We start from the raw sequence: 14,595 nt of genomic DNA on the forward strand, positions 1-14,595 counted from the left end.
TTTATTTGTGTAAACAATTTTCTGCAAGTTTGGTACGTAAGTGTATGGTGTAAATTTTTGCATTTGTCTTGGAATATTTCGTCTATGTATTATACAGATCTATGAATTTCTATTTTGCATTGAATTACTTTTACACTTGAAAATTCTACTTCTTAAAGTAATTGTATACTTGACTGGAATATTGCATTTCTTAATATTTATCAGCAAATATGTTATTATATTCATCGATGGCTCTCCACAATAGTGAGCTATTAAGCTATCACCTGGGGGCGTGTGGTTAGTATCAGAAGTATGTCGATGAAAACTGACAGCTTTATTTAAATTGTCGAATTCATCGTTGTCGAGCGATAAATATTGCGAATCTGCTTTTCCTTTAATGACAACTGACGGTTGATTCATTAATAACAGTTGTTATAATGACTTTTTCATTCATAAGAGATTTTATAATGTTTTCAGAAGAATCCGTCGATTCATCTGATCATGAGATTTCGCATTCAAAGTGATGCTTAATTGGATTGCAACGTCTAACACTTGACTTTTCTCTAAGAAATTTCAGTCTGGTATATAATAGGTTGTACTGACCTATCTTTATCAATCATAATCTTGTAGTATGATAACACTCGGGTTTATCATCACGTTTTGTAGAATCGATGTTTCCGTAATGCATATTGTTTTCCGTACTTTGAGAACCTAAGAAAGTCTTTATTGTCAATGCTCGTTGAAGTTGCTTGACTTTTTACTTACTTGGTAACGGGTTATAATATTTTTTTAAATGTAGTGAACACTCATGAATGGTGAAACTTTTCTTCCTTTTCTTAATGTTCTTATCCAGGCCTTTCTCCGTATCTCTAAATTTATAGACAAGATCGACAAGTGACTTACATTCACATTGCAAGTTCCAACGCCAGGGCTTTCACAATTATTTGTCAGTGAAATAATTTAAGCTATTTAATGTGTTTCTGAATTGAAGTTCAATTCAAATGGTCAGACCATTTTCCGTTAGGCCTTGAAGAATTCATACCGTAGATATCACAGGTGAATAATACAAACTCAATCTTTACTAACGTTGGTAAGAATTTATTCATAATACCTTACATGACGAAAAGCATCCGTCGTATAAAATTTCCAAGGATAATAAAAGTCATTGTGATTTTATTTATGGTATTCATTACGCCAAGTTTTTTGCCACAAGTTCGTTAGAACTACTACTTTATGAAGCGTTATTTTTCTCGATAAAAACTGACTATCGACACGTTCATTCAAGATCATGTCAGCTAATAATACGGTTAGCTTACTCGGTCAGGTATTCATATATCAACAACTAATTCGTCGGTCTCAATTGCATAATTATGAATTATCTTCGCGATCTTGCAGAGTCGGGGAGATGCGTTTTTTGAGACTCGCTTGCTCATTCATTCATCGTCAGAACTATCGGTCCTCCTGAATATTATGCGTCACGGAGGCTTCGCAACTCCGGGGATATGTTTTCCGAAGCTCTGACATTCGAAGTTTTGCAACCGCCGGAAAAGATGGAATTCCAATCTTTCTTAATCATATCCGCGGCCTTTTCAGCGACCATAATAGTTGGCGCATTGGTATTACAGGATGGAATGTTTGGCATGATAGAAGCGTCCACAACCCGAAGACGATTTACACCGTAGACCCTCAGGCGTGAGTCTACTACAGCCATTTTGTCGTTGGCAGTACCCATTTTACAAGTAGACGTGTGGTGATAGAGACTCCATGGGAAAAATCTTGCGTAGCAACGCCAATAATCACGCGACGGAAAATTCAAGTGGGCACACTCTGGAATCACGTTGGAGTTGGGACGTACATTCAATTTCTTCATAGCCGAGGTTTGGCTGAGGTTGTAGGCAAAATAGACTCCTTCTACCTGTGGATCCGAAAATCGTTTATGAAATCTTTCCCAGCTCCAGTTATTTTGATGGTTTTCAATATAAAAATTATCAACGTACCAGAACCTCGAGATCATCCGGATGGTCTAAATAATTTGGAACCATGATTGGCTGGTGTGTGATATCATTGTCTCTCAGCTTAATGTAACCTCTACTCTTCGGGTGTATCAGCGATGCTACCACACTGTATGCTTCCTTGTCAATTACATCCGCGTATAAGGCTGCGTAAAAGTCGCCTCTCAGACCATAGGCAGTCTTAACGAGTTCACCATTCATGTTTAGAGCGGCTGATCCCATGAATAATTGGAGGTCTGGGTAATCGATGGAACTGTTGGCGTACCTGAGAAGAAATGAAAGGTTCAATCAGAAATATTTGTGTAATACGTAGTACAAGATTGTGTACCAAGAAAGTGAAGTAGGTCTTTTCACGCTGAGCGTAAGTTGCGAATACGCGGAGTAAGAAAGACTTTGCCTCCATGACGCACACGACACTTTATGTGATCATAATGTGGTCCACAAGTTTTTTATTTTTTATAGCGTAATACAAAAAAGCGCACTTTTAAGTACAAGGATGTGAAGGTGAACTTAGACGTACTCCGATGTTCTATTCTGTAATGTTCTAACAACGATTACTTTACGGACGGAACGTAGGCAAAAAATGATGCGTAGACCCTACTGGGTTAAATAATTATATTAATGCGTGATGAATCACGTGTTAATCCAGAAGAATATCCAACGAAACTTGGAATAACCCGTATAATGTCGGCCTTTCAAAGACACGAGTATCAACCATAATCCTTCCGCGTAACTACCATAAACAGAACTAGAACTATAATGCTTGAGGTATGTGATCGGCAAGTTGAATCTCGACATGTTTTGTAAATATTGTACATAGATGCATCATTATGTTTGGACTATACAAGCAATTTTGCATTATAATCTGATTTTAGAGAAAATTTGAGTCGAGGGGCTAGTCACTCTCGTGTATATAAGTCGGTAACCTTATTCAACTTATATCGGTTATCTATCCAAAAACCTCGTCAATACTGGTCGACACTCGCCGATACTCGTCGACGTTTTTGAATAGATCAGCAAAATAAGTAAATTATGGTTAATACCTAAGTAAGAAGCGAGTTTACTCGAGAATTACTAGCCCCTCGATCTGACTCTCACTGCAGTAACTTCTGATAAGCACAAGATTAGAAACAAATCGTGCTACTCCTGTCTTTACCGCACGTGATAAATGTTAGTATAAATTATTAAATTTTCAGTAGTTATATGCAGAAAACTAAAAGGCCCTGCTTGTGTTTAAGTCCTGCAGATGTGTCGAAAAAAATCACATCGTTGAACAATTTCTGTGCAAATCCATTGCCGTAAAAACTTCCCAATTTCACATACTTAGTATGTAACATCTTGGATGTGCAAAAAACTGTTTCAGGTTCATTATTTTAAGTACATTGGACAGTTCGATTGAATTACCACGCATTTCTACAGTAGGACAAAGGATGTCTCGAGGTTTAGAAAAGCTATCTGCAAAGATGCGACAGTCACGTACACGGAATACTAACTTAGCTATTTTATAGTTATGTTCATGGAAGATTTTTTGCAGGGCTCAAGATGCATGCTGTCAGGTAAGACAAAAAGGCTGACGATTTCGAATTCATAGGTGCATGTGATGACGTTATTTTGTTTCTATTTTTTTTTTTCAATACGCAGAGATAATGCGTTACACGTCAGTGAGTTGTGGATTACTCTTGTTAGAGTCAACAAATTTCCTCGTAATGCTTATAAGAATATTCACCTGGTGTTGATAAAACCCAATACTTCGCAGACGCCTATACCGTATAGGTGACCCTCTCTTTTTACCAAAAAGTCCGTTACGTCCGCTAGAGTTGTCGTAGATGCATTGTACGGTGGATCGATCAAAAAAGTGAGTCCACCGATCGCAATATGATCCTGAAGATTTTGCCCGACTCCTGGGCTATCGTGAATAATCTTAATTCCAACCTCTTCCAGGTGATCTTTGGGTCCTATTCCTGAGAGCATTAGCAGTTGAGGCGATTGAATAGCGCCCGCTGAGAGTATTACCTCTTTTTTTGCACGAACGGTGAACCTCATGTTTTCTCGAACAAATTCAACTCCATAAGCTGTTTCTGTCGTTTTATCGATGAGAATCTTATGGACCAGAGAATTCGTACTAATGTGCAGGTTTCTCCTATCAGCTGCGGATCGCAGATAGGCTCTCTCCGTGCTGCATCGGAGGCCATTTCTTGTGGTGGTTTGTGGTCGATCAAATCCAATCTGCGTTTTGCCGTTCACATCCACGTGACGGTAGCCCATTTCAGATGTAGCATTCAGAAAGTATCTTTTTATCGGGTGTTCATACCTTGGATTTTCAACTGTAAGAGGGCCGGAGGTACCGTGATAAGGCGATTCGCGGAGACCGGGAATCGTCATATTTTCTGCCTTTTTAAAATACGGTAAAACGTCATCGTATCCCCATCCAGGATTTCCCGCATCCCTCCAGTTGTCGTAATCTCTTCGATTTCCACGTACGTACAGTAAGGTATTGATGCTGCTGGTTCCTCCAAGTACTTTACCGGTGTACATGGGGCATTGATTGTTGACCATGCCTTTACAGTATGTTGACGAAGGTTCACTTTTGAATTGCCAGTCCAAACCAGTGTTCAATAGACCATAAGATAATGCAGGTACAGCAGAGATGATTCGTTCATCACCTCCGGCCTCCAGTAGCAAGATAGTCCAGTTCGTATTTTCTGTTAATCTGTTAGCAAGTACAGCTCCTGCGGATCCTCCGCCAATTATTACAAAGTCGTACTGGCAAGGCAGTTCTTCCGTTGGAACGATGCGCACTCTGTTAACCTTGTCGACAATGTCAGGTCGCAAAAGCAATATCAGGAGTTCAAACAATGCAATAAACCCAACCGTTGCTCCGGTCGATAAAGTTAAGCCAATCCCGGTATATGCCCACTGAACAATCAGTTGGGGTACAGGCGTATTTCTGTCGGGTACAATATTCATTCTAACTCTGTGACTTGATGTCGGTTTTGAAGATTTTTTGCTGTTTCAAGAACTGAACACGACACACTGATCAGGCCTCCGTCGAAATACTGGGTTTTTATATTCGTAAGAATATTTTTGCGCGTGTGCATATTTTATGTTAAACGTATGCGTATGTTTGCGAACATAACGGTACAAATCACATAATCATCATCGGTATTTCAGTATTTATACCTCTGATAATAATTTTACATGCATAATAAGGATTTTTCCAATTTATATGCGATTCAAACACGTACTCAGGTTCGAATGTTTGTTTTCGTATCCCTGTTTATAAGTGCGCAGATGGAAAAAACATCTTTGGTCCCTAATTGTGAACTCGCATACCTTTTAAGGTGCTTCACGGAGCCTTCAAAGTCGATACGAGGTACCCAAGATTGCAAATGGAAACGAGATGGCTAATATATTCATTTGACAAGGTATGTAGAATACTAAGCTATGTGAATTTTATTCATATTAAAAATGCAGAATATACATGATTCTCACAAGCTGTGGCATAAAATGTTTCCGAAGTTTCCATTACGTGATATCATCTCTACTGAGTAAATGTAGCAGTAATTGGAGATGGATTCCAACGGTGTGCTTGAAGTTACTGGAGGAAACAAGAATAACTTCATCGTTGATCTCGTGTCAGAATGTAATGGTGCGATTCCAACGTATATTTTTCAAACTTCCGTTTCATTGAAAATAGTCGCGCCTTTATTTCTCGCTCAAAGCGTGCATTTTACGTTTCGTTTTCACTTGAATGAATGAGGCTTCTTCTGAAAGTCACGATCAATTGATTTTTCATGCCAGGGATATTCGATATTCATGACAAATAGAATCCAGCGGCAAGTAGTCGAACACTACGCAGAAACTAATCAATTAGCCTGTCTGGAATTGTTGAATTTGCCATTCACAACAACAATTTTAAATTCAACGTCTCAACTATTGCGTTCCCATTAATATTTGAGCAGTGAAAACTCGAATCAGTTCAATCTTCTGACACCTGATGTCAAATTGCAGAAACTTCAAACTGCATGATTGTACTTCCAAAGATAATGTGTCTGTGAAATACAAAACAGGAAGTCTGGCACGTTTTTTATTTTTTATTTTATTCAACATGTACGTAAAATAGTCTCTTTTTCTCGCATATGACGTGGATGAAAAATTGCTCATTTCGAGCATAGACTTCATTAGTATTGTATTGCCTAACATTTATCGAAATTAATTTGTATTACTATTTTCATTTATCTGCCCTGAAAATTATGAATATTTTTCTTCCTGATTTTTATTCTCTCGTTTAGACCAATAGCTAACAGCATGTCAAATATGCACTCAACCCTCCATTCAGTCATTCACTCATTCTATACAAAATCAATTATAGGACCACATTTTGAGTATTGTGCTACGATATTAGCAAGTAGCAATATTAGCAAACTCACTCTGCGTTATTGCCAGTGTGTGTGAATCTCGATATTTTGATGCTAGAACCCGACACCGTATACCATTTAAAACATCCACATCTCGCTCTTGGTGTAAGTCATGGCATATAAAAGGGACCTTTGTACCATTCAAACAAGCCCGCCTAACCCAAATACGATTTAACCAATTCAGTAAACGTGAAGCTCTTCGAGAAATAAAGTATTGTACCGACAAACAAGGTCAAAGCTATGAAAACGTGTAAACTAATTTGTCAAAATTGCGAAGAGTGATATGTGGAAAGCGAATAATGAAACGAGGCGAAACTTTTTTATATCCATACATTTTATTAATACACATAATATATACGTTTATACACATAATAATTTAAATGATTTGATAAAATTATTATACCTTTCCTTCTGTCATATTAAAATGGTGATGAAGAAAATTTCATCGACGAAATTATGTAATGTTTAATTTAAATTATTGCAATAGAAAACTCGCATTCTTTTACACCGCGTTGTCACACGACAATGATCCTGAAGCAAGCTTTGCCCCCATAGCTTTATTTCGTGCGCTTGAAAAAAGACGAAAAATGGAATCCAAGAAGTGTCTGAGATGGATCAAAATCATGGAAACGGTATTTAAACTTTTGACGAAGAGATCATCACTCATGCAAATTCAAAAGTAGATTTGTTGCAAAACCCAAAATATCAGGCTTTTGAATAAATTATTACGAAACGACGTCTCAACGATCGAACAGAAAATAAGAATTTTTACTACAATCGGAATTTTTAAGTCGGTGATAGACAATTTTCAACAGTTTCGAAACGCGGAGGATGGATTTCAGAAACAACGGAGAAGTGATCAAATGCGATGAGAAGAATCGGGTATAGCTTTCAAGAGTTAAATTAGAACCGGAGCCGTTATAAATTTGTGCAAAAAAAAAAAAAAAAACTCGAGCAGTTTGATGCAAGACACCTGGTTGTAACAAGACTGAAGAGAACGCTATAAAACGTGGAAAATTTAAAAACAAACTCTGCCTTGACTTGTAGATTCAGTGTAACGAAATTGTGGCGAAAACGAAATTTTCTTCCTCTGGTCGATTTCAAGCTGACGATAATCCGGTTCGTACCCATATTTTAGCTTACTGCTACGGAATGATGGTTTAAATTTTCTATTCACGTTCACGACATAAATACCGACGAAAAACAAAAGCACAGTGAAGTTGTACCTGTTTATTTAGGCGAAATAAGTGTGACGTACCCGTTTCGTCTTTCAGTTTGAGAAACTGAAATTATTGTGGAAAATAATGATGATGATAAGAAATATGACGAACATAATGTGACAACTCTGTGAAGATCCAAACATTACTTTTCCTGTAACTGACAACGAACGTTCATTTGGAGATTGCCCCCGATGTCGCTCTAATTTTGCTACGTTGTAGAGCATCAAAAAATAGTTGTCAAATTTGTTATTACCCATTAATCAATCGTTACAGAAATATGATTGGCTGCAGATCTGCTTACTTACGGACTCACTTCCTGTAAAATGTAACTTCGGTTGCTTATTTAGCGGCAAAACATCGTTTGCGTTGAGACCATTCGCCGAAAACTCGCGGCATCAAACCTAAGATCATTCAATATTTACCTATATTAATGAATATTTAGCTCTCACAAACAACAGCGCTCCAGTTTTTACGGGAAAATATTTTTATCAGCTATCTTTGTTTACGTATCAATGCTTTTGATGATCATTTGCTCGACTAGTGACCATTCCAATCTTCCTTAATAAGATCTGCTGCCTTTTCAGCGATCATAATAACTGGAGCATTGGTATTACCGGACACTATATTTGGCATTATGGAAGCGTCCACAACACGGAGACCATTTATACCGTGAACCTTGAGGCGTTGGTTCACCACAGCCATTTCGTCATTTTCAGAGCCCATTTTACAAGTGGAAGTAGCGTGATAAATCGTCAATGTATAGAATCTTGCGTAGCAGCGCCAATAGTCACGAGATGGAAATTCCAAGTGAGCACAATCCGGGATCAAGTTGGAGCTAACACTGGCATTCAATTCCTGCATAGTCGACGTAAGGCTGAAATTGTAAATGAAATCGGCTGCCTCCGCCTGTAAAAAACGAGATCCCGTGTGAAAGTTACACTTCGATAGAAATATCGGTATTATTTGACACCAAATTTATCAGCTTACCAGAATCTCCAAATCTTGTGGGTTATCAAAGTAATTCGGAACTATAAGTGGATGGTGTACGATATTATTATCTCTCAGCTTGATGTAGCCTCTGCTCTTCGGGTGTAATATAAATGGGATTATACTGTAGGCATCCTTGTTGATGATATTCGAATATAAGGTTTCGTAAAGATCATCTTTGAGACCGAACGCATTCTTGGTAAGTTCGCTGTTTCCATTGAAAGCCGATGACCAGAGAAAATACTGGAGGTCAGGAAAATCGAGGGAACTGTTAGCATACCTGAAAGCATGTGAGATGTCACCATGACGTTTACTTGGAAGCAAATTTTCCTCGATACATTGCGAATTTAAATAGACAAATCTTTTTCATTCAATTCCAAAGTGAAGCCTATCTTGATACAATCCATTTCTATTTCTACTCCTTTCAGGCCCACCTCCAAGCCAAAGAGACAGCATGTTGAATCTTGAATTCTTGAAAAAGAATGTGACTTTGCTATAAAAAAAATTAAATAATTGCCTTCACTCATGCTTTGATAAATCAAATTAAACTTTTTGTATTCGGTGACAAGTTTCAATTATAAAAAAGCTATCGTCGACTGTTATTCCGAAGGTAAACAATTTTTATCCAATGTTCTCTATCATATATTAGAATAAAACATGTGACTAGTAAGAAATACGTGATTTAGAGTAAGCGCATGTCGGATTTATTGATTGCTCTACTGTCGTGATTTCAACCATCCACCCCGTAACAACGGCAAAAAGTTTCAGTTGACTTATCAAGTCACGAGTAAAAGAAATATTCTTTTCTCTGTAGAAGAAGTTGCATTGGTTGATTTTTTTTCAAGTCGTTCGTATGTTTTGTCAAAAATTATTTGATTATACTTACAAATGACCAGGGTGCCGAAATGCAGTATTAAAATGACTGTTCAATATGACTTTTAAGGTGTTACTCCACGGTTGATCTAATAGGTAGAAACTACGAATCTTGTACACCTACTAATTGATTACGACAATTAAATTACTAGAGACGAAATCTTTAGTTTGAACGACCTGAGCGTAAGATCAGAATTCGCAGAAAAAAAAGCCATGACAATTAGTGTGTGCACAGAATCTAACGAAACTATTGTGTTCAGTGAAGCGATAACGAATGTAAGAATTATTATAGAAGCACGGTTTAGAAGCTGTGACTACGTTGCATAGCCGTGTGCGGAGTAACTTTCTATGGAGGATTACGTATTATACTTACATAATTATACAGTGTTGAAAAGTTCTGTATAGAACTTCTTTCACTGTGCTAGAAGTTTTATCCGGATACGGAACAGTGAATTCACCATACATTTGCTGTGTATTCAATTCACAAACACAATAAATTTACTATAAAACTTAGTGAAATCAGATTACTTTTCTGTGTTTTTCCTATAAATTTTAGTAAAATCAAAAATTTTCATTGTAAATTTCAAACAAATGCATAGTAATTTACGTTGCTGCACTGAATTTGTAAATTTACACGTCTTTTGTCCAATAAATGTGTAGTAAATTCACAATCATTTTCAACAGTGTAGGGGCAGAAGCATTAGTAATGAAAAGCATACTCGAATGTACATAATTGGATTACGGATAAGAGCAACAGCTAGTGGGAATCTACCTCTATCTACCGCGATGGACAATGAAAGTATCAAACTGAAAATCATTGAGTAAAATTATTGATATTTGCTGTACAGAGAAATATCAGTAAACATTTTTATTATATTATTAATACCTGGAATTGGTGAAACCTATAACTTCGCCGAAGGATATGTCATATAACGAGCCGTTTCGCTCAGCCAGGAATTGTTCTACTTCCGAAAGAGTCGATGTTGATGAATCATACGGCGGATCAATCAGATAGGTAAGTCCTCCAATCCCCACATGATCCTGAAGATTTTTCCCAACTCCTGGACTATCCAGAATAACCCGAATGCCGACCTCTTCTAAGTGTTCCTTAGGACCGATTCCTGAGAGCATTAGCAGTTGAGGCGATTGAATAGTGCCCGCTGAGAGTATTACCTCTTTTTTTGCACGAACGGTGTACGTCATGTTTTCTCGGACAAATTCAACGCCGTAAGCTGTTTTTGTGGTTTCATTCACGAGAATCTTAGTGACCAAAGCACCCGTGCGCACATGGAGGTTTTCTCTTCCAGCTGTGAAACGCAGATAGGCTTTTGCCGAGCTGCATCTAAGGCCATTTCTCACAGTGGCTTGCGGGTACATAAATCCCGTCTGCGTCTCTCCGTTTACATCCACCTCTGAGTAACCCATTTCAAAACTAGCATTGAGAAAATAGCTTGCAATCGGATGCTTGTATCTTGCTCGTTCAACAGTCAAATAGCCAGTGGTCCCATGATAAGGAGATGCGCGGAGTTCAGGGATGGAGACGTTTTCCGCTTTTTTGAAGTATGGTAAAACAGCGTCGTATCCCCATCCGGAATTTCCCAACTCCTCCCATTGGTCGTAATCTTTTCGATTGCCACGAACGTATATCAGATAATTAATGACGCTGCTCCCTCCGAGTGCTTTACCTCTGGGCCAGTTGCATTGATTGTTGACCATGCCTTTACAATAGGTCGACGAATTTTCAATTTTGAATCCCCAGTCGACTTCGGTGTGCTGAAGATATAAAGCCAGTGAAGGTACGTCAGAGATAACTCCTTCATCGTTCCCAGCCTCCAATAGCAGGATAGTCCAATTTGAATTTTCCGATAATCTGTTAGCGAGTACGGCTCCTGCAGATCCTCCTCCGATTATTACAAAGTCATAACTGCCAAGCATCTCTTCCACCGAAACGATACGTACTCTGTTATCTTTGTCGACAATGTCAGGTCGCCGGAGGACTATCAAAAGTTCCAAAAATGTTAAAAATCCAATCATGGTCCCGTTGGACAAAGCAAAACGGATACCAGTGTATGCCCACTGAACAATCAGTTGGGATACAGATGTATTTCTTTCGGGAACAATTTCCATGACAACTCCTTGATTCGGTGTTGGCTGTCAAAACGTTGTACAATTTCATCATTAGTAGAATGCAGATGTGTTTACTGGTATAAAATATTCGAGTGGGTATTCAATTGTTGAAATCATAAACTAGTTGAGAAAGCAGTTACTTTAAAATTGCGTAGAATTATTAAAACCATTGCAGCCGCTTGTCACCCGATCTATAAGTGAATACCCTTTTGAAAATAGTATATGCATGATTTTCTTCGATTTTTTATCACTCACACAAAAAAAATTTTTATCCAGGGGTAAGTATCTCCTTATCCGTATGACTGGTGACTATGGCCAATACCAGCTCTTCTGATCCAGCAACACGTCACTTAACGATCAATTTAGAAAAAAAAAAAATGCTAATTTCGCACTTCCCGTTCTTGGTACACAATATACTATTAGATTGCTACATAAGAGATTCATTAAATTTCGACTTACGTACTGACGATTTACTCTAAAATCCACGTTAATATGTTTAACGTTTCTATGTTTTTCTCGTGTGCATTATTGACATTCTTTTGATCCCGTCAGCTTCTGCTTGTACAGACCATGTGAATTTGTTTCATTTCTGCGTTTCTTGCATTTATGCCCACGCCATTTATTCCAGTCTTTAGCAATATTTTCTCTTCATTCGCGTCATTCGACAGATTCTTAAATTCACGATAAACGGATCCCAGTATATGCTCATTGGACAGTCTGCAGTTGGGGTGCACAAGCGTATATCTATCGAGTACGATATCTATCACCACACTGTGATTTGGCGTTCACTGTGAAAAGTGTGCGCGATTCCTGTATCAAGAACTCAACACGGCACAAGAACTCAACACATTGATCGAATCTCCGTTGAAATACTTGGTTTTTATAGTCCCAATAATATCTGTGCGTGTACGCGAATGACTTCAGGTCAAACGGATGCGTACGTTTGCGAACGTAGCGGTACAAATCACATAATTCTCATCGTACCAGTATTTGGACCTCAGCCAATCGTATCACAAGCATAGTAATAGTTTAGCTAATGTATATAACATTCAAATAAGCACTCGGGTTGAAATATTTGTTTTCTTTTTCCTGTTTTAATACTCCACCTATCCAGTCAAACAGTACTCAAGTTCAAATATTTGTTTCTTTGCCCCTACTTGTAAACATACATGCCTTGGGAGTCGTTTCACGGAGCCATCAAAGCCATGACCAGGCACTCAAGCTTGCAAGCGGGAACTAAATATCAAATATTTGAAGCTCGGCGTTTATTATACAAGGCATACAGAATATTAAGCAATACGAGTTTCGGTCAGTGTTAGAATGCAGAACATGAATGATTCTCGAGAGCTCTAGTATAAGATTCCCGCGGAGTTTCCATTACGTGATATCGACTCCATTAGCAAATGTGTTATTCATCGAGATTGGATTCCAACGCTGTGTTTAAAGTGCCTGAAGGTAAAAATTAATACTTTCATCGTTGACCTGCAATCAGAATTTAATGGTACGGTCCCAGACAGTGTTCCGATCGATCCGATCGTCCCATCTCAGCTTCACGAAAAACACGATATCCATTGGTAACCGGGACACCACCGCGATGCATGCTACACAGTATATTGTAATTCAGCAACTAGCTCAATACCAACCCTATGACCATCCAATTTTGAGAATACATGACCTTGGTTGAAAAATTTTCAGCTTTTCAATGAAATTACTAGCTGCTACGTCTAGTTTTCAAGTCTACGCGCTTGTCCAACTTTCCCACATTCTTGCTGATACTCTACACCCTACATTGTCCTCTCACTCTCAAGTAGTCCTCCTGAAAATGATTGTGTGTTGAATTATAAAATTTATCTTGTGAATTCGATGAAACACATAAAAAATCACGTAATAAATTGCCAAAGCACGAATCACCAGGTATACCGGATCAAAAATCAAATAGTGAACTACACATAATTTTTGTACGATTTTTGATATAATGTTATTCAGTATACAAATTATCTACGTACCAAAACCGCCAGATCATTCATGCCGTCGAAATAGTTTGGAACTATGATCGGCTGCTCTGTGATATTATTGTCTCTCAGTTTGACGTAATTTCGACTCTTCGGGTTCATCAGCGATGGTATCACGTCGTTCGCTGGCTTATCGATTATGTTCGAAAATATGGCTGCGTAAAAATCGTCTCTAAGGCCAAAGATCCTTTTAACGACTTAAGTATTCGTATTTAGCGTCGTTGAACCAAGAAATAATTGGAGGTGCGGGAAATCGACACAACTGTTGGCATACCTCAATGGAGAGATTTTGGAAATGATGGATGGGGATACGAGGATGTTTTACCTTATTTCAAAAAATCCGAAAATATCTCAATACCCGATCTCCGTGAATCGCCGTATCATGGAACCACTGGCCATTTGACAGTTGAACACTTGAAATATGAACATCCTATTACGAGCTATTTTCTGAATGCCACTTCTGAACTAGGCTACAGTGTGGTAGATGTGAACGGTAAGACCCAGACTGGATTTATGCGCACGCAAGCTACAACTAGAAACGGCCTTCGATGCAGCACGGCGAAAGCCTATCTGCGATCCGCAGCTGATAGGAGAAACCTACACATTAGTACGAATTCTCTGGCCCATAAGATTCTCATCGATAAAACGACAAAAACAGCTTACGGAGTTGAATTTGTCCGAAAAAACATGAGGCACATTGTTCGTGCAAAAAAAGAGGTAATACTCTCAGCGGGCGCGATTCAATCGCCTCAACTGCTAATGCTATCAGGAATCGGTCCGCGAGAGAACCTAGAAGACCTTGGCATTGAGGTTATTCGCAACAGCCCAGGAGTCGGGCAAAACCTTCAGGACTTTTGTTTGTTGTTTGTTTGTTTTGGAATAGAAGTGCTGTAAAAGCAACTCCTCTAACTGGGTAGAAAACACTTGAGTCCATACTTCAATTAAATGAGTCCAATAAAGTTTCAGT

General features: G+C 38.4%; 2 protein-coding genes across 2 annotated transcripts; both read right to left on the reverse strand.

Annotated features, from left to right (window-relative positions):
• Positions 1 to 1,078: 1,078 nt before the first annotated feature.
• Positions 1,079 to 5,010, reverse strand: LOC124218699 (glucose dehydrogenase [FAD, quinone]-like). The gene is made up of 3 exons (XM_046625391.2): positions 3,718 to 5,010; positions 1,977 to 2,256; positions 1,079 to 1,894 (listed from the first exon to the last, which is right to left on the reverse strand). Exons 1-3 carry the CDS (start codon positions 4,956 to 4,958, stop codon positions 1,448 to 1,450), a joined length of 1,968 nt encoding a protein of 655 aa, XP_046481347.1. The 5' UTR covers positions 4,959 to 5,010; the 3' UTR covers positions 1,079 to 1,447.
• A 1,788-nt stretch (positions 5,011 to 6,798) lies between these two features.
• Positions 6,799 to 11,671, reverse strand: LOC124219546 (glucose dehydrogenase [FAD, quinone]-like). The gene is made up of 3 exons (XM_046627255.2): positions 10,376 to 11,671; positions 8,617 to 8,896; positions 6,799 to 8,535 (listed from the first exon to the last, which is right to left on the reverse strand). Exons 1-3 carry the CDS (start codon positions 11,614 to 11,616, stop codon positions 8,167 to 8,169), a joined length of 1,890 nt encoding a protein of 629 aa, XP_046483211.1. The 5' UTR covers positions 11,617 to 11,671; the 3' UTR covers positions 6,799 to 8,166.
• Between the last annotated feature and the right edge of the window lie 2,924 nt (positions 11,672 to 14,595).

Source organism: Neodiprion pinetum, chromosome 5 (assembly GCF_021155775.2).
Source record: "Neodiprion pinetum isolate iyNeoPine1 chromosome 5, iyNeoPine1.2, whole genome shotgun sequence".
In the NCBI taxonomy this organism is placed as follows: domain Eukaryota; kingdom Metazoa; phylum Arthropoda; class Insecta; order Hymenoptera; family Diprionidae; genus Neodiprion; species Neodiprion pinetum.